The sequence below is a fragment of the Notothenia rossii genome, assembly GCF_949606895.1.
Source record: "Notothenia rossii genome assembly, chromosome: 8".
In the NCBI taxonomy this organism is placed as follows: domain Eukaryota; kingdom Metazoa; phylum Chordata; class Actinopteri; order Perciformes; family Nototheniidae; genus Notothenia; species Notothenia rossii.
This window is the reverse complement of record NC_136906.1, coordinates 80310851-80330858: the sequence shown is the minus strand read 5'-3', so window position 1 is coordinate 80330858 and position 20008 is coordinate 80310851. Positions and strand designations below refer to the sequence as shown.

At 42.0% G+C, this 20008-nt stretch overlaps 1 protein-coding gene across 1 annotated transcript in view; it reads left to right on the top strand.

Moving 5' to 3' along the window:
- xrn2 (5'-3' exoribonuclease 2) overlaps positions 1 to 20008 on the top strand; it is a 55510-nt gene that overhangs the window by 9396 nt on the left and 26106 nt on the right. The window contains exons 13-20 of the mRNA XM_079645348.1: positions 487 to 594; positions 1048 to 1092; positions 2702 to 2830; positions 4271 to 4315; positions 6795 to 6886; positions 8441 to 8576; positions 14992 to 15099; positions 16113 to 16177. Coding sequence (XP_079501474.1) covers positions 487 to 594; positions 1048 to 1092; positions 2702 to 2830; positions 4271 to 4315; positions 6795 to 6886; positions 8441 to 8576; positions 14992 to 15099; positions 16113 to 16177 — 728 coding nt within the window. The remainder of the gene's footprint in view (positions 1 to 486; positions 595 to 1047; positions 1093 to 2701; positions 2831 to 4270; positions 4316 to 6794; positions 6887 to 8440; positions 8577 to 14991; positions 15100 to 16112; positions 16178 to 20008) is intronic.

The window sequence follows — 20008 nt, the reverse complement described above, 5'->3', positions numbered from 1 at the left end:
TCACATGTTGAACTCAAATACCTGTACTTTCTACTTCTCTCATTTTCCAAACAGGCTGGTTCCTTTAGTCTGAATGTGTGTTTGGTGGCGTGATCATTATTATTTAGAGTCATTGCGTGCCTATTGATTTGAACACGATCCGTGTATCCATCATTTCCTGGTCTTCTCTAAAGAAGAGGGACCAATGAAAACGTCGTCATGTTGCCGTTGTTCAGCATGGAAACATTCATTAGCTAACAATGACATTATTGTTCTATTAATATAAAGGGAGGTCAGGTACTCTTTAAAGCAGCTGCTAGTTATGGGTACTTTTTACTGAAGTACATTTCAAAGCCTCTTTACTTTTACTTGAGTAAAGAGGTTTAGTCAGTACTTCTACTTTTACCAGAGTATTTTTAAACACAAGTATCTGTACTTCTACTTGAGTAAAGGATGTGTATACTGCAGCCATCTCTGGTACTAACCTGTGTGTTTGTGTGTGTGCAGGGATACGTTACACACAACGGCTATGTGGATCTGGAGCGTGTGGAGCTGATCATGCAGGCGGTCGGCGTCGCAGAGGACAATATCTTCAAGAAACGCAAAGAGGACGACGTAAGTTTTCTGCAGCTTTTCACAGCGAGCATTACACACCAAGCTCAGAAAACATAAATTAACTGATAAGCTAAATATATTGGAGTTTAAGGCTGTATCACGACTCTTCTGATGGGCCTATATCCCCTTGTTTGTATCATAGTTCCTGAACTATAGTAATCATTTAAAAATGTTTTTAAAGTAACTGTTGAAACAAGATATCTCAGAATGTTGCATACTTAAGAGTATTTAAAGGCTTCCTGTGTTATTACGACATGTCTTTTGGATCATATCTCTCAAAATAAAGTTCTGGAAAACTATATTTTGCAGGTTATAAGCACTAAAACTGAGGTTACAATAAGAATACAACACTAAAAGACATACATCCCATGATACACCACAGCAGTAGTGTAGATGTTTCTATTATAACCTTTTATTAATTGCTTTCTGTGATTCACACTTTCGTCTTTTTAGGAAGGCTTCAAGAGAAGAATGAAAGAGAAGAAGAAGAGGATGAAGGTGAGTAAAGCGATGATGACGAAGCTGGTATTTCTTACCTTGAGTTTATTCATATAAAAGGGAGCATCTCGAACAGACACTCCGGTATTCATGGGAATGTAGAGCTCAAGTTTAATTGCCCTTTAAAAATAACTCCTCCCCCTCATTGTCCCACTGGTAATAATAAACGTGTCATTTTTCATTCTGTAATTTAAATATTTTCAGTGTACAGGCTTCGTACCTGAAGTGTTTCTTCCCAGATTTGTTTTCAGTTTGTCTTGAGGTTCTTAATATAACATCGGGCATCTAGAACACAAACTCCAGTGTTAACAGACATGTAGGTCTCATTCAAGCATGTTTAAAGTTGCTCTGGTTTGACACTCAAAGGGTTTCATCGCTCGGTCATTAAGAAATAGCTTAGGGGGGGAAATTACAAATCCACCAGATGTACCAAGCTCACTTATGGTGCATTTCCACTGCAGGGCCTCGCTCGGTATCGTTAGGCCTTGGTAGGGCCAGGCTCACTTTATGCTGCGTTTCCATTACAGTTTAGTAGCTGGGGTAGTAACTATAGTAACGCAGTGTAGACGGAGCCGTGACGTAATCTTCAATGAGAAACACAAAACCAACATCAGCCGTTAGCTGTTAGCACTCAGAGCTCACAGCTCCTCATATCTGTTCAGAAACTAGACAGAAGTTAAACAAGTCCAAACCACAGACTGTCTGTGTCATGGAGAATACAGTCGCTGGTTTATTTATGTCTGTAGGCCGTTGTTGTGAGTGTGGACGGTCGGAGCATATTCTGCGTTAGCTTAGCCGATCTCCATTCAGAAAACACGCATTTTAAAAGGTGTTTCGCCTGCCGTCTGTCTGCAGACTGGTCAAAGCATTAATTCATGGTTTTTACTAACCGGTATCAGTATGTTGTTACTTCGGCATGATTTTGAAACGTGTATTACAATTAAATCACGGTCAAATATGTTCATCTTGTTGTAGTTGTAACCCCCTTGCCAGCTATTCTCTCTCTAGTTTAGCATACTCAGCCCGACTCAGCCTGGTTGTTGGCCCGGAAAGAACCTCGATTTTGGAGAGCCAGAATAACTACCCGCTAGCCGGAACTACGCCTAGTGGAAACACAACCAATAACGGGCCGGGATTGGCACGGCACGCTTAAACCGTGCTACGCGCTGCAGTGGAAATGCGCCATTAGTTTGATCATCAGAAACAGATTATTTTGTAGTTGCGGTTGTAACGCCTTGCTGCACGCCCGTCTGTCCCAGTCATTCCAACCAGGCGCCTTCAATCATCCCATAATCTCCATTCTCCAACATAAAACGGGCAGATTTCAAACCTGAATGGGAAGTGTGAGTCGGAGAGAGCTGTTTGGTTGAATGACATGACTCCCTTTCTTCTAAAGTTAGTTTTGTAGCTGTCATCATGTTTCTTGTGGTTATTTAATAGCTATCTTTGATCCACTGTTGGTGTACAAGTTTATTATTATGCTGCTGTTTTTGTAACTCTGGCAAAACAATATCTTTCAGGATGAATAAAGTCTTATCATCCCTAACACACTCAGCGATCCTACAGGTATATATTTGCTGACCCTTGTTCTTCCTCTGTTGTCCCTCAGAATGAGCGGGGTCCGGCCAACATGACCTCGGGTCAGTTTGCTCCTCAGGCTCTGGGGAGGAGAGACAAACCCGACGCCGTTAACAACGCCCGGCACCAGGCCTTCGACATGAGGATGCAATCCAACAAGGTGAGATGAGATGGAACTTTATTATCCCCTCGGGGAAGTTCAGGCGTTTACAGGGTTAAAAAGAGCTTTCACACGAGGCACAAAATGAAGACAAAATAGAATAAAAAAAAATGAACAGTACAAAATGTTTTTATGATATCAAAGGTAACGCAAGTTGTTTAGAGTGATGTGGTGTTTGTGTTCAGAAACGGGTTTATCACCAGGTAGGTTGACACGTATGAGGAATTTGACTTGGTGTCATGGTGCATACATACAAGTAAAAAAACAGATGTCGCCCTATTTTAAGAGGACGATAATAACTTACAAAAAACAAGACAAAATATTGTAAAATGGAAAATAATAGTATAACTACAGCACGGTTCCATGAGTTCACGTCACCACCGCTAAGCTAAAGGTGGCTAATGTTGGGCTATAAAGGAACTACAGCACGGTCACATGACTTCACATCACCACCGCTAAGCTAAAGGAGGCTAATGTTGGGCTATAAAGGAACTACAGCACGGTCACATGACTTTACGTCACCACCGCTAAGCTAAAGGAAGCTAATGTTGGGCTATAAAGGAACTACAGCACGGTCACATGACTTTACGTCACCACCGCTAAGCTAAAGGAAGCTAATGTTGGGCTATAAAGGAACTACAGCACGGTCCCATGACTTCACGTCACCACCGCTAAGCTAAAGGAAGCTAATGTTGGGCTATAAAGGAACTACAGCACGGTCACATGACTTCACGTCACCACCGCTAAGCTAAAGGCGGCTAATGTTGGGCTATAAAGGAACTACAGCACGGTCACATGACTTCACGTCACCACCGCTAAGCTAAAGGAGGCTAATGTTGGGCTATAAAGGAACTACAGCACGGTCCCATGACTTCACGTCACCACCGCTAAGCTAAAGGAAGCTAAAGTTGGGCCATAAAGGAACTACAGCACGGTCCCATGACTTCACGTCACCACCGCTAAGCTAAAGGAAGCTAATGTTGGGCTATAAAGGAACTACAGCACGGTCACATGACTTCACGTCACCACCGCTAAGCTAAAGGAAGCTAATGTTGGGCTATAAAGGGACTACAGGACGTTCACATTACTTCACTTCACCACTGCTAAGCTAAAGGAGGCTAATGTTGGGCTATAAAGGAACTACAGCACGGTCACATGACTTCACGTCACCACCGCTAAGCTAAAGGTGGCTAATGTTGGGCTATAAAGGAACTACAGCACGGTCACATGACTTCACGTCACCACCGCTAAGCTAAAGGTGGCTAATGTTGGGCTATAAAGGAACTATAGCACGGTCACATGACTTCACGTAAAAAATATTCAGTAGTTCAGTCAATAATATTAAGTCACAGAGGGGAGGAAATGTAATAAAACAACATGTTGATGAATCAGGGGTGCGGCCATAAGATTGATTTTTTGTATTCGTTTATGTCCCTCTAGGATGCCGCTCAGTCCCTTAAGGCCTCGATGAAGAACGGTGGCAATGTAAGTCCTTTATAAATTGCCAATTTAATGATTTCTTTTTTAAAATCCCTTTTTGATATTGCTATCAACTTATATACATGTGCCATCATTAGGTCAGGTTTTTAAATACAAAGCCCTTCATTTTGGGCTTTCTAGGCAGAAAATAATACATTTCTAGCAATTATTTTTGATAAAAGTTCATCAGCAAATGTAGGATTTAGTTTGATTAAAGGCCGTACTAAGTGTTATCATCTGTCTTCTGAATATTTGACTGCATATTTTAACTTTTTACGACACCTCACAATCTGCAAATCATCCACATTTGTTTTTACGCATGTTTATTCATCCACATTTGAGAGAGGTGTGCAGACATCCACTTTTATACCTCACTGTATTTCTGCTGGATAAACATAATGGAACAATGCATTCTGTATTTGTCATATAATAACTCTTAAAGGTTTTCCATCAAGTACATTATGTCCCAAAATCAAAAGCCATTCTTCGTTAAACAACCTGTTCAAATCAAATCCTTGAAGAATTGTGAAAAATGTGACACCCGTTCATTTTTTTTTTTACGCCAGTGCATATTTGAAGTTAAATTTGTTGCTGATGGCAGGTGACGAGGTGACGGTGTGTTTTTAAAAAAGAATGTGGACGCCGTTTCATGGCCATGTCTTTCAATTTACCCCGGAGCTGTTAAATGTCCTGCCGATGTAAAGCTTTACATATCAACACATCGAGCAGCAATAGCCAGACGAACATTAGCACATGAATGAACGAGAGCACAAAGGCTTCACAAAGGAGGAAGGCTGCGTAGCTATGGCGGTGATTTTATATTTTTTATTTTATTGCTTCAATCAGTTTTACTTAAAGGCAAAGAGTTTCAGTGCAGAGAAAAATAGTTTGGTACATTTTTTATAATCAAGTAGTTTTATGATGTTGAAAAACTCTCGTAAAATATCATTTTATACGTTGACTTTAAGAGCATTAAGGTTCGTTTGAACTTTTAATGCGATATTTGTTTTTTGTTGCCAAAGATTTAATGTTTAGAGTTTCAATGATTAGTTAAGAAATCAATAAGACACTCAAACAACGCATTTAAATGACAATAGTCACTTTTTAAGAACAAATGCAAACATTTTCTAAATTTCAGTTTTCAGGATTTACTGTTTTTATTTTTATTTAAAGTTAATAAACTATATTTAGTATTTGTTCTATTAGGTCAGGGTTGTCAAACTCAATTTCTTCGTGGGCCACATCAGCATTATGGTTGCACTCAAAGGGCCGGTTGTAACTTTAAGACTATATATCAAAATACATATATAAATATTTAATATATATAAAATAATGTATTATATTACATCATTACCTCTGCATTGGATTATTATCGGATAGGGGAATAACTTCATAATTAACTACGTCTGAAAGCAGAAGTCTAGGGCAAATAATTGCAAGTCTCTTCAGTGAGAATGTCACAAAATGATTTAAAAAAAAATCAAATTCTGAGAAAAAAACTTGTTCTGAGAAAAAAGTCAAATTCTGAGAACATTTAAATTTGAGATGCATTCTGGGACATGTAGTTTATGGGCAACGTGCTTCTGTAAATCGGCATCTAACCGTATATTAAATTCTTTGCAAGCTCTTGAGGGGCCGCATTAAAGGAAGACGCGGGCCGGATTTGGCCCCCGGGCCTTGAGTTTGACACCCCTCTATTAGGTGGACAAACGGAGACATTTTAAAGCCACAATCTTTGATTTTAAGACATTTTAATGCACTTTTTACACAATTTTCTGCCATTCTTTTGACTTTTTCCTATAGGAAGTCAGTTGGTTTTCTGAATCTCAAAACACGCATTTAAATATAAAAATACTCACCTTTTTAAGACAAAATGCAAAATAAAATCCTCCGTTAGAGCTGCTCAGTTTTCAGGATATACTTCTTTAAAATGAATAAAGGACTTGTTCTGTTAGGTGGACAAAACAATACTTTTTTAATGTCATAATCTTGAGTTTTAAGACATTTTAATGCACGTTTTACATTCCTGCCATTCTTCTGACTGTTTTTTTTATGAGAGATTAGTTTCTTTTCTGACACTCAAACAACGCATTTAAATATAAAAGTAGTCCGTTTTTAAAAATGTGAAAAATCCTAAATTTCAGGTGCTCAATTTTCAGGATTTACTGCTTTTAATTTTACGTAAAGTTAACAAACTGACTATATTTTGGATTTTTTCAGTTAAATGGACAACACAAGTCATTTTAATGCACTTTATACATATATTTTCTCACTGTTTGTTTTATGGCACTCATACGATGCATTTAAATATAAAAATACTCACTTTTAAGCAAACGTGCAAAAAAAAATCCATGGACATTTTTATGGCATCATTTTGAGTCATTAATTGCATGTTTTCCAAATATTTTCTGCAGTTTTTTTTCCACTGTTTTCTAAAGGAAATGAGTTTGTTTTCTGATGTGTGTGTTTTTGTTTCCCTCCCCAGTCTGCAGGGCCGAGCGGCAGCACAGACGGCCGCGGGGTGAAGAGGAAATCTAACGACAGCGACAGCGAGCCGGAGCCGGAAGACGACGTCAGGTAAACACATCTTAAATTAACTCAGTCATGTCATGTCGTATTTCTGTGTTGGACCCTGAAGGCAGCATCTCCCTGGTTCCCTCGACTAAAAGCCAATGGGATTTCTACATGTGATTTTGATTTATTGCATGAAATAATATCTGTGGCAAACAAACTTTTAGGATAATCTCCAAATATTACTTTCTGATTATGAGGGACTAAATCCTAATGATCCTCACAATTGAAAAGGTAAAACTAGGGAAGTGCTTGGTATTTTTTTTTTTGCTGTTAATTTGCTACAATTGAGTAAATAAGTTAATTGTCTGATCTATCCAGGCTCTCCACTACGCATTTCAATATAAAAGTGGGACAACGTAGCGAGGATATGGGAAATATAACCGTTGAATATGTGCCTAAAAAAGTCCTGCTTCTCGCACTTAAGAACACACACACACACACACACACACACACACACACACACACACACACACACACACACCTCTCTCTACTGAACAGCTCCCACTTGCCTCCGCACGTGATTAATCTGTGCAGAGAAGAATATTCCGGTAAATTCCTCTGACGCTCTCCTCAAAGCTGCTAAATCCGTCGGGCTGAATTGGTATTCATGGAGGCTTTTCCTCTCAAGAGCTGCTCTCTGAGGACACACACACACACACACACACACACACACACACACACACACACACACACACACACACACACACACACACAGATGCTCTGCCATATTTCATTATGTGTGCACAACGCAAATCTCCCCAGAAGTCAAAGCCATTACACTGTTCCCGCAGCGGGGAGGAAGTTAATGCACATTCTATTTCAGCCTATAGATGCTCAGAGCAGCGTTTTAATAAGCAAATGCATCGTTTAGGTGCATCTACAAACATGTGATCGACTCCTCCAACAGTCACGTACACTTTAGTGTTGAATACATTTATACCTCAAGGTCACAAACAGCAGAAGGGATGGAGAGCATGATGTTTAATCCACTCTCTTGAATCCAGAGAGCAGTGTGATGCATCAGGAGCTAAATACTGTGTGAGGAGACGATGATGCAGCATTTAAAATAAAAAACAACCAAATCCTGGTCTTGTTGTGAAACCCTATTATCATATTAATAATAATAAAAACAATAATGCATGACGGAGCGCTCTTCAGTGCTCAAATGCGTTTTACAGGCAAATCAAATATATATTAAAAGGTTTTTATTAGATTTTAGTTTTAAATAATATAACGTTGCATTTTTATTTATAGTTTTCTTTTGTAAAATGATCTTATATTAGTTCCCATAATCGCTGTGAAACCCCTATGCAGAGAATAAAATTATAGAATGTTTTACTTTACAAGCAAATAACAATAAAATAAAACATTTCAATAAAAACCAAATCAAAAACACCCGTTTCCCACTTTATTTCAACCTTCACCTCGCATGATTTTCCCCAAGTTATTGGCATTCATTTGCAGTGTTGTAATGTCACGAAGTTCTTTTACACAAGTTTAAAAAGTAGGAGAAGTACACACTCTCAATCCTATATGTATTCCTCTTTAATCCTGCAGGTTGTGGGAGGACGGCTGGAGGCAGAGGTACTACAAGACGAAGTTTGACGTGGAGGCGACGGACGACGACTTCAGGCAGAAGGTGGTGCGGTCGTACGTGGAGGGACTCTGCTGGGTGCTGAGATACTACTACCAGGTAACACTGGAAACATCTGGGGTGAAACCCTTACAATGAACTGGTCAAAGAGTCTTTAATAGCTGCTTTCACACGAAGTACTTTGCCGCACTTAGTGCCAGCACTTAGGTCCCCCATGAACTAAGTACAGATCGCGTTCACACCAGAATAAGTCCCTGAGGGAGGATTAGGCAAATTAAGCCGCTGACTTCACTTCTTCTTCTGCTGTGGGTTTACTGGCAGGCCGCAAACAACTTCACGGCGTATACTGCCACCCAAAATCCCCGGCCGGAAGTCCCCGGAGTTGGGGAAGGCTTCAGTAGAAGCTGCTGGGACTCCCAGCAGCTTCTACTGAAGCCTTCAGAGTAAACGGCCAGAACGCCGACACCTCCTCATCTCCACCGCTCCCATGTTTTATTTTGTGTTGCCATAAGTTAGTCTCTCTGCATTTCTGCGCTGGGCTAATGCTAATCATGCTAATGCGAGGATAATAAAATGGCGGCTTCACATTACGTTTTGGGAGTTTTACAGGACGTGGTTTGCAATCCGCCCAGCCAATCAGACACAGGAACCAAAAGGGGTTAAAAAGGTTCTCATGAACTCATTTTAGTTCCTGGGGCTTTTTGGTGTGAACGCAAATATATCCTAGTTCTGGTGAACTATTGTGGGAAAAGTTCTCCGGTGTGAACGCGGCTAATGAACCGGTCAAAAAAGACTTTAATGATCAAGAGACACAGAAAGCAAATGTCTCTACAGCAACTACTCGCACTAAAGAGTCTAAACATGGCACTTTAAGACTGGTCGTCAAACTGCAAGAGGATCTCTTCTCAACTAGCATTTGGTTCTTTGATTGTCATAACTCATTACGCCACTCTGCGTTACTACTACCAGGTAACACTGGGGGGGGGGGGGACGCTTACAATGAACTGATCAAAGAGTTGTCTTTTGTCTTCTGAATCTTTAATCATCACACGGCATAAAGACAGCGAATGTCTTGACACTTAAGCGTCTGCTTTATGAAAACATGGCACCGTAAGACTGGTCGTGAGACGGAGAGCTGATATCCCAACTAGCATTTGGTTCTTTGATGATCATTATGAATTACGCCACTCTGCGTCTTCATTACATGTACACAAAACTATCATAAAGCAAACTGTCACTTAGTGCAGAAACGAGTGTCATCTTTTGTGTCTGTGTGGAAAAACATTTCCAGGTTTTATTCAATTATCTACAAGAACACTGATAAATATTAACATAGTAATCAGCAGCGAACCGCTTCAACACGTGTGTTCACGGCATTCTTTTTGTTGTTCTACAGTATTGTTGTTTTATAGTTATTTATTAATGTAACCCAATTTGTGTTCTTTGAAATGGAAAAGGATATCGCATTGTGTTTGTTACTGTCGTTGCAGTTGTATATGTCTTAAGTGTCATTTGGCTTGGCTTCCTATTTGTATGGACATGCTTTTATTTTGAAGGAGAGTTAGCGCTGTTGACAGGCAGTTGTTGTTGCTATGGAAACAACATGACAGAGATTAATGGAGAAAAAGTAATATCTACATATAAAGACGGAGAAAGTAAAGAATAACGTTTATGGTTAAGTGTTAGCACCCCCCAAAGAGGCACAAGCTCTTACGTTGATATTGGAGATTTCAATAAATCATTTTTTTTTTTTTTTAAATAACCGAATAACGAAATTAAAACCTGAATAGTACTCCAACGAACGAATATTCGGGTGCAGCCCCAATGTATAAACATCTTTTTATTTTATTGCACATTCTTGCTTGAACCTGTTTTTATACAATCCATTTTATTTATTGAATCTGTTATTAAGCTATTTTTTTAGATGAAGCTGTCAGAGAACCATGATTTTAGTCACAAAACTTACATTTTCAACTAAAATGATTGTTCAAATTAGTGATTAAAAGCCAATATATTACTTATTTATTTCCCAGTTAGTATTCAATTGAAGCTTCTCATCTCAGGACACTCCCTCGTTCTGTCCCAAGATGCTAACGGAGCATCAGGGCTGTTTCCTAACGCAGTCACAGGTTTTCTATTACCCTGTTTTAAAGTCAAGAACTGCTTAGAGTGGAGTGTCTGGACAAACAGCAGAGACCTCGCTGTCTGCTCTCTATTGTTTGCAATGTGATTAAACCCTAAATCATTTCTATTGCTGTAAAATATTGATCTTTATCTTGAGATGAAGTCATCAGCGTCGGGTAATAAGAGGGTCCGGGGGGGGGGGGGGGGGGGGTTGGTGCTGATTGTGAGTTGTCTATATGCGACTCTCAGGGGGCCGCTCTGCAGGAATCCATTAATTCAGAGAGGGATGATGGTCACGCACACATCACTAAATCACCAGTAGGGTTTATCCCAAATACAGAAAGAGACAGAGTGTCAGGTTTTAGGTGGGAAACCCCTCGAGGGAGGAGGGTTTTTTTATTTGGGACGTTTCACGCATTCATTGTAGTTTATTTTAAAATGTAACTACATAAAGAAAGCAAGATAAGATGGCTGGATGTATTTATTTCCCCAACATTTAGAAAAGCTTTTAAAGTGACTATTGGATTTTCTTTTAGGTTTAATCAAAATCTCATTTTATACAGATTTAAAACACGTATAGCAGCAAAACTACTGTTTGAAAATAATATATAATATGTTTTCTAATTAATAAGAACGGGTGAATAACAGCATCTTCAAATTTATTTAAAGTTTTTGAGTTTCTTTGTGCCATTAAGTTAGCTTTATTCCTTTTTTAAAAAGTTATATTTTGATATAACATGCTTAGCTTTTCTCCTCCTATCAGCTGCTTTAAAACCGGACGGTAGATACGGTTTATATTTTAGATAATTGATTCTCCCGATTTTATCATCATTTGTAGTTCATTTACTTGAGCTCAGATCTGTGAAATAATGAAGCTGTTTATCCATTCGCTGAGCGGCCATCTTGTCGCAGTCACTCCCCCCGCTCTCGTTCTGGGGGCGGGGCCTCTCCTCGTGGTGATGTCATCGACTCGGCGTTCTGCCGGGGTCGACCCGGATCCACGAGGAGAGACGACTCGACCCGAGCGCCACAAAGACGAGTTGACTGCGCTGATCACAGCTGAGACTCACCAATTACAGCAGGGGGTGGGTCGGGCTTATAGGGGGGGGGGGGGGCGTATAGAGGGGGGCAGGGGCTTCTGGTGTAGGCATGTGAACCTGAATAAACGATCACAGGCAGATCTCAGTGGGAGCCAAACAAAACCCCCTATTTACCGTAATTTCCGGACTATAAGGCGCACCTGAAGCCGCAGCAGCTAAATTGAATGATGTGTACATATATAAGCCGCACTGGACTATAAGCCGCAGGTGTTTTAATGTTTCATTACCATATGTAAGGGTTCGTGCACAGAGGGGATTGTGGGGAAAGAGATGGCTGTTTGAGGAAGCTCCCATTTATTAACATTTCAACAAACAAGTTGCATATTTGCATAACGTATTCAAGTGTTAGCATTTAGTGCAATAGTAGCTACAGAACATGTGCTGTGTAAACTGTACTGTATCACATAGCGTTTCAGACACACACACTTTTCAACTTTCAAACTTAAACGGTGCGCTCCCAGCGCACGTACCGGCAGTGATCTACAGCAGTGGTTTTCAACCAGTGGTACGGGGACAAACTGTCTCGCTCTCGTAATGTCCGTCTGTCTTGCTCTCGTTCTGTCTCTCGTACCACTCTCGGTTCCACTTTTACTTTTGCGCGCTACCTGTCTCACTCTTTTCCGGCCTCCAGCTTTTCCTGCTGGAGCCCGCCGCTTAAAGGTGGGGGGCGCGGACCGGCCATAGAGCCCATAGAGTTAAAGGTGGTGGACTGTAACCTGTAAAATCCATAGATTTAGGAGGTCCCCTGGTGGCCGTTAGCTGTAACAATCCATAGATTAGCCGCACCGTTATATAAGCCGCAGCGTCGAAAAATGGGAAAAAAGGCGCGGCTTATAGTCTGAAAATTACGGTAATGAATGAATGTATTTGATACAAATCGGAAGATTTTTCTAACCAACACGGCCACGCAAGCGAATTGATTTTCCGTTTCCTATTTAATTCCAATGATCTTATAAACATCCCAACATCAGCCCTTAGTGTCTGTGCCATTATGTTGGCTGTATTTCTATATGTTATCATTAAATGCTAAGCTTCTCTCCTCCTCTCAGCTGTTATGAAACAGGCCGGTGTATATGTATTTATTATTGTTCGTGCTTTATGACCTTTGACCCCGCTGAACAAGGTCACGAATGAATTTCTCCCGGGGACAAAACATGAGTTGGCATTACCATAAACGATCTGTGCGATTATTAAAAAGCCACATGCTAACGTCCCGCATTATCATCTGAATCACCATCTTTGATAATACAGCGCCGGGTTTATCTCACCGAGGCTCTGCTTTTCTCAGAGGTGCATTGTGGGAAGTGAAGGTCCCGTTTGTTCATGAAGGATAAGTGGTCCAAACGCTTCATCTGCAGGGTTTCATTTCCACCGCTCCTCTTCCTCCTCCTCTTCTTCACTCCCACATAAACACGTCTGATACACCGAGGGGGGGGGGGGATTCATCTCGATGCCAGAGGCTCTCAGCAGGTGGTGGGGGACGTGCTGTCTTCTCAACACACAGGGTTACTTTAATACTGTATTCCTTTAGAGTAAAAATAATTCAGTTTTTATATTTCTATTCTCACAGGGGGTCCACGGGGTCTTAAAAAGTATTACACACACACACACACACACACACACACACACACACACACACACACACACACACACTGTAGTGAGACACACACACACACACACACACTGTAGTGAGACACACACACACACATACACACACACACACACACTGTAGTGAGACACACACACACACACACACACACACTGTAGTGAGACACACACACACACACACTGTAGTGAGACACACACACACACACACACACTGTAGTGAGACACACACACACACACACTGTAGTGAGACACACACACACACACACTGTAGTGAGACACAGACACACTGTAATGAGACACACACACACACACTGTAGTGAGACACACACACACACACACACACACACACACACACACACACACACACACACACACACACACACTGTAGTGAGACAGACACATACACACACACTGTAGTGAGACAGACACACACGCACACACACTGTAGTGAGACACACACACACACACACACACTGTAGTGAGACAGACACACACACACACACTGTAGTGAGACACACACACACACACACACACTGTAGTGAGACACACACACACACACACACACACACACACACACACTGTAGTGAGACACACACACACACACACACACACACACACACACACACTGTAGTGAGACAGACACACACACACACACACACACACACACACACACTGTAGTCACACACACACACACGCACACGCACGCACACACACTGTAGTGAGACAGACACAGACCACACACCACACACCACGCACACACACTGTAGTGAGACAGACACACACACTGTAGTGAGACAGACACAGACCACAGACCACACACCACGCACACACACTGTAGTGAGACAGACACACACACACACACACACACACACACTGTAGTCACAAACACACACGCACACACACTGTAGTGAGACAGACAGACACACACAGACACAGACACAGACACAGACCACAGACCACACACCACACCACCACACACCACACACACCACACACCACACACCACACACCACACACCACACACCACACACCACACACCACACACCACACACCACACACCACACACCACACACCACACACACACACACCACACACACACACACCACACACACACACACCACACACACACACCACACACCACACACACATACACACACAACACACACACATACACACACAACACACACACCACACACAACACCACACACCACACACACACACACACCACACACACACACACCACACACCACACACCACACACACACACACTGTAGAGACATTTAGCTTGTATACAGGTTTAAACAAATGTTCTGATCAGGATTCCTGCTGGAGGTTTTTAAATGTCAGCGTGTCCACGTTGGTCTGATCACACTGGATTTTAAGCTTTGTGCTGCGGGGAAACTTTGTGGAGAAAAAGGGCAAAGAAAAGCTTCATTCATTTTATTTCCTGACTGTCTTTTAGTGCCTTTATCTCGTTTTGTCAGTCGGGAAATAACACAAGTTGAGTACTTTTAAAATGTTCTGAATCACAAAGGGAAAAGCAACGGATCACAAGGAACACATATTCATATTGCAAAGTAGACGTGTTCTGTTCCGTGGTGTTCCGTATGTTTTGTCCAAAGTGTATCGTCTAATGAAAAGATGAATGTGTGTGACGTTAAGTGTGTGTGTGTGTTTCTGAAGGGCTGCGCCTCCTGGAAGTGGTACTTCCCGTTCCACTACGCTCCCTTCGCCTCCGACTTCAAAGACATCAAGGGATGTTCGACGACTTCGAGAAGGACACTTAAACCGGTAAAAACATAGAACGTCTTCTCTGTCTTCTGTCTCTGCTGTTTCGTCTCATCACACTCCAAAAAGTATTGGAAAGAATCGCTGATATGCAATCATGTAAATTGCGATACAGAAAATATAAAACACACTTCCATATGCATCACACGTATTTTAAGAAGTGGGTTCTGCTGTTGCCATTTAAATCAATCTGAGACATCAATATTATTGTCACTACTTGATGTTCAATATACATAAAAAGATCAGAGTAACACCAAACATAATATCACCATACTCACGTGTTGATGTTTCCATTGACCCTTAGAAAACTAACTTAAAGGGGACCTGTCACGCCAAATGCACTTTTTTGATGTCTTTTATAAATCATGTGTCCCCGCCGGTAGGGTTGCAAAATTCCGGGGAATTTTCAAAGATGGACACTTTCAAAGATGGAAAACTTTCAAAGATAAACTTTCCACGGGAATAAATTGGGAATTTTCTAATTTGAAGGTTCTTCATAGGGAAGTTAAATATAGTTGGGGAAAGTAAATTTTAGCATAATCTTGACTAAAACAAACAGATGCCATTCAACACTTGAATATCCATGCCAGAGCACACGGCTCACTGCATGGCTATTGAGACCACGCCCCCTACAGGCACTGGGCATTCCTCCATCACATGCACAGACGAGTCATATTTAACTCAACATTCCTGTTTTCGTTCTTCAATTAAACAAATAATTGTTCAATAAAATAATTAAAACTTGTTCTGTTCTATTTAAAAATATATATATTAAAATAAAAATGAAGAATCTGTTGAAATGTCATGTTTTTTGTTTAATTTTGCATCGAATATTTCCAAAAGCTTAACTTCCCATGGAAACGTTCCGCCCCTTTGCAACCCTAGTCCCCGGTGTGTCCCCGGTGTGTCCCCGGTGTGTCAGGAGATACAACCCTCTCTCTTGGACTCCTTGTGAATAATCCTTGTTAGACTAAGACGCTGTAACAGAGTGTGGATGACTTGGTGTCTCTGTGCAGTTCAAGCCCCTGGAGCAGCTGATGGGGGTCTTTCCTGCAGCCAGCGGGAACTTCCTGCCCCCGACGTGGAGGAGCTTGATGAGCAGCCCGGTGAGTCCAGAGAAAGGAGCTTCTCCATGTCTCTCTACATCAACATGTGTCCCCTCTTCTCCATGTCTCTTCTACATCAGCATGTGTCCCCTCTTCTTCATGTCTCTTCTACATCAACATGTGTCCCCTCTTCTCCATGTCTCTTCTACATCAGCATGTGTCCCCTCTTCTTCATGTCTCTTCTACATCAACATGTGTCCCCTCTTCTTCATGTCTCTTCTACATCAACATGTGTCCCCTCTTCTCCATGTTTCTTCTACATCAACATGTGTCCCCTCTTCTTCATGTCTCTCTACATCAACATGTGTCCCCTCTTCTCCATGTCTCTTCTACATCAACATGTGTCCCCTCTTCTCCATGTCTCTTCTACATCAACATGTGTCCCCCTCTTCTTCATGTCTCTTCTACATCAACATGTGTCCCCTCTTCTTCATGTCTCTTCTACATCAACATGTGTCCCCTCTTCTTCATGTCTCTTCTACATCAACATGTGTCCCCTTTTCTCCATGTCTCTTCTACATCAGCATGTGTCCCCTCTTCTTCATGTCTCCTACATCAACATGTGTCCCCTCTTCCTCATGTCTCTTCTACATCAACATGTGTCCCCTCTTCTTCATGTCTCTTCTACATCAACATGTGTCCCCTTTTCTCCATGTCTCTTCTACATCAACATGTGTCCCCTCTTCTCCATGTCTCTTCTACATCAGCATGTGTCCCCTCTTCTTCATGTCTCTTCTACATCAACATGTGTCCCCTTTTCTCCATGTCTCTTCTACATCAACATGTGTCCCCTCTTCTCCATGTCTCTTCTACATCAACATGTGTCCCCTCTTCTTCATGTCTCTTCTACATCAACATGTGTCTCCTCTTCTCTATGTCTCTTCTACATCAACATGTGTCCCCCTCTTCTCCATGTCTCTTCTACATCAACATGTGTCCCCTCTTCTTCATGTCTCTTCTACATCAACATGTGTCCCCTCTTCCTCATGTCTCTTCTACATCAACATGTGTCCCCTCTTCTCCATGTCTCCTCTACATCAACATGTGTCCCCTCTCCTCCATGTCTCCTCTACATCACCATGTGTCCCCTCTTCTTCATGTCTCTTCTACATCCACATGTGTCCCCTCTTCTCCATGTCTCTTCTACATCAACATGTGTCCCCTCTTCTTCATGTCTCTTCTACATCAACATGTGTCCCCCTTTTCTCCATGTCTCTTCTACATCAACATGTGTCCCCTCTTCTCCATGTCTCTTCTACATCAGCATGTGTCCCCTCTTCTTCATGTCTCTTCTACATCAACATGTGTCCCCTCTTCTTCATGTCTCTTCTACATCAACATGTGTCCCCTTTTCTCCATGTCTCTTCTACATCAACATGTGTCCCCTCTTCTCCATGTCTCTTCTACATCAGCATGTGTCCCCTCTTCTTCATGTCTCTTCTACATCAACATGTGTCCCCTTTTCTCCATGTCTCTTCTACATCAACATGTGTCCCCTCTTCTCCATGTCTCTTCTACATCAACATGTGTCCCCTCTTCTTCATGTCTCTTCTACATCAACATGTGTCCCCTCTTCTCTATGTCTCTTCTACATCAACATGTGTCCCCTCTTCTCCATGTCTCTTCTACATCAACATGTGTCCCCTCTTCTTCATGTCTCTTCTACATCAACATGTGTCCCCTCTTCCTCATGTCTCTTCTACATCAACATGTGTCCCCCTCTTCTCCATGTCTCCTCTACATCAACATGTGTCCCCTCTCCTCCATGTCTCCTCTACATCACCATGTGTCCCCTCTTCTTCATGTCTCTTCTACATCCACATGTGTCCCCTCTTCTCCATGTCTCTTCTACATCAACATGTGTCCCCTCTTCTTCATGTCTCTTCTACATCAACATGTGTCCCCTCTTCTCCATGTCTCTTCTACATCAACATGTGTCCCCTCTTCTCCATGTCTCTTCTACATCAACATGTGTCCCCTCTTCTCTATGTCTCTTCTACATCAACATGTGTCCCCTCTTCTCCATGTCTCTTCTACATCAACATGTGTCCCCTCTTCTTCATGTCTCTTCTACATCAACATGTGTCCCCTCTTCCTCATGTCTCTTCTACATCAACATGTGTCCCCTCTTCTCCATGTCTCCTCTACATCAACATGTGTCCCCTCTCCTCCATGTCTCCTCTACATCACCATGTGTCCCCTCTTCTTCATGTCTCTTCTACATCCACATGTGTCCCCTCTTCTCCATGTCTCTTCTACATCAACATGTGTCCCCTCTTCTTCATGTCTCTTCTACATCAACATGTGTCCCCTCTTCTCCATGTCTCTTCTACATCAACATGTGTCCCCCTCTTCTCCATGTCTCTTCTACATCAACATGTGTCCCCTCTTCTCATGTCTCTTCTACATCAACATGTGTCCCCTCTTCCTCATGTCTCTTCTACATCAACATGTGTCCCTCTTCTCCATGTCTCCTTCTACATCAACATGTGTCCCCCTCTTCTCCATGTCTCTTCTACATCAACATGTGTCCCCTCTTCTTCATGTCTCTTCTACATCCAACATGTGTCCCCTCTTCTTCATGTCTCTTCTACATCAACATGTGTCCCCTCTTCTTCCATGTCTCTTCTACATCAACATGTGTCCCCTCTTCTTCATGTCTCTTCTACATCAACATGTGTCCCCTCTTCTTCATGTCTCTTCTACATCAACATGTGTCCCCTCTTCTCATGTCTCTTCTACATCAACATGTGTCCCCTCTTCTCCATGTCTCTTCTACATCAACATGTGTCCCCTCTTCTTCATGTCTCTTCTACATCAACATGTGTCCCCTCTTCTCCATGTCTCTTCTACATCAACATGTGTCCCCTCTTCTTCATGTCTCTTCTACATCAACATGTGTCCCCTCTTCTTCATGTCTCTTCTACATCAACATGTGTCCCCTCTTCTCCATGTCTCTTCTACATCAACATGTGTCCCCTCTTCTTCCATGTCTCTTCTACATCAACATGTGTCCCCTCTTCTCCATGTCTCTTCTACATCAACATGTGTCCCCTCTTCTTCATGTCTCTTCTACATCAACATGTGTCCCCTCTTCTTCATGTCTCTTCTACATCAACATGTGTCCCCTCTTCTCATGTCTCTTCTACATCAACATGTGTCCCCTCTTCTTCATGTCTCTTCTACATCAACATGTGTCCCCTCTTCTCCATGTCTCTTCTACATCAACATGTGTCCCCTCTTCTTCATGTCTCTCTACATCAACATGTGTCCCCTCTTCTCCATGTCTCTTCTGACATCAACATGTGTCCCCTCTTCTCCATGTCTCTTCTACATCAACATGTGTCCCCTCTTCTCATGTCTCTTCTACATCAACATGTGTCCCCTCTTCTCCATGTCTCTTCTACATCAACATGTGTCCCCTCTTCTCCATGTCTCCTTCTACATCAACATGTGTCCCCTCTTCTTCATGTCTCTTCTACATCAACATGTGTCCCCCTCTTCTCATGTCTCTTCTACATCAACATGTGTCCCTCTTCTCATGTCTCTTCTACATCAAACATGTGTCCCCTCTTCTTCATGTCTCTTCTACATCAACATGTGTCCCCTCTTCTTCATGTCTCTTCTACATCAACATGTGTCCCCTCTTCTCATGTCTCTTCTACATCAACATGTGTCCCTCTTCTCCATGTCTCTTCTACATCAACATGTGTCCCCTCTTCTTCATGTCTCTTCTACATCAACATGTGTCCCCTCTTCCTCATGTCTCTTCTACATCAACATGTGTCCCCTCTTCTCCATGTCTC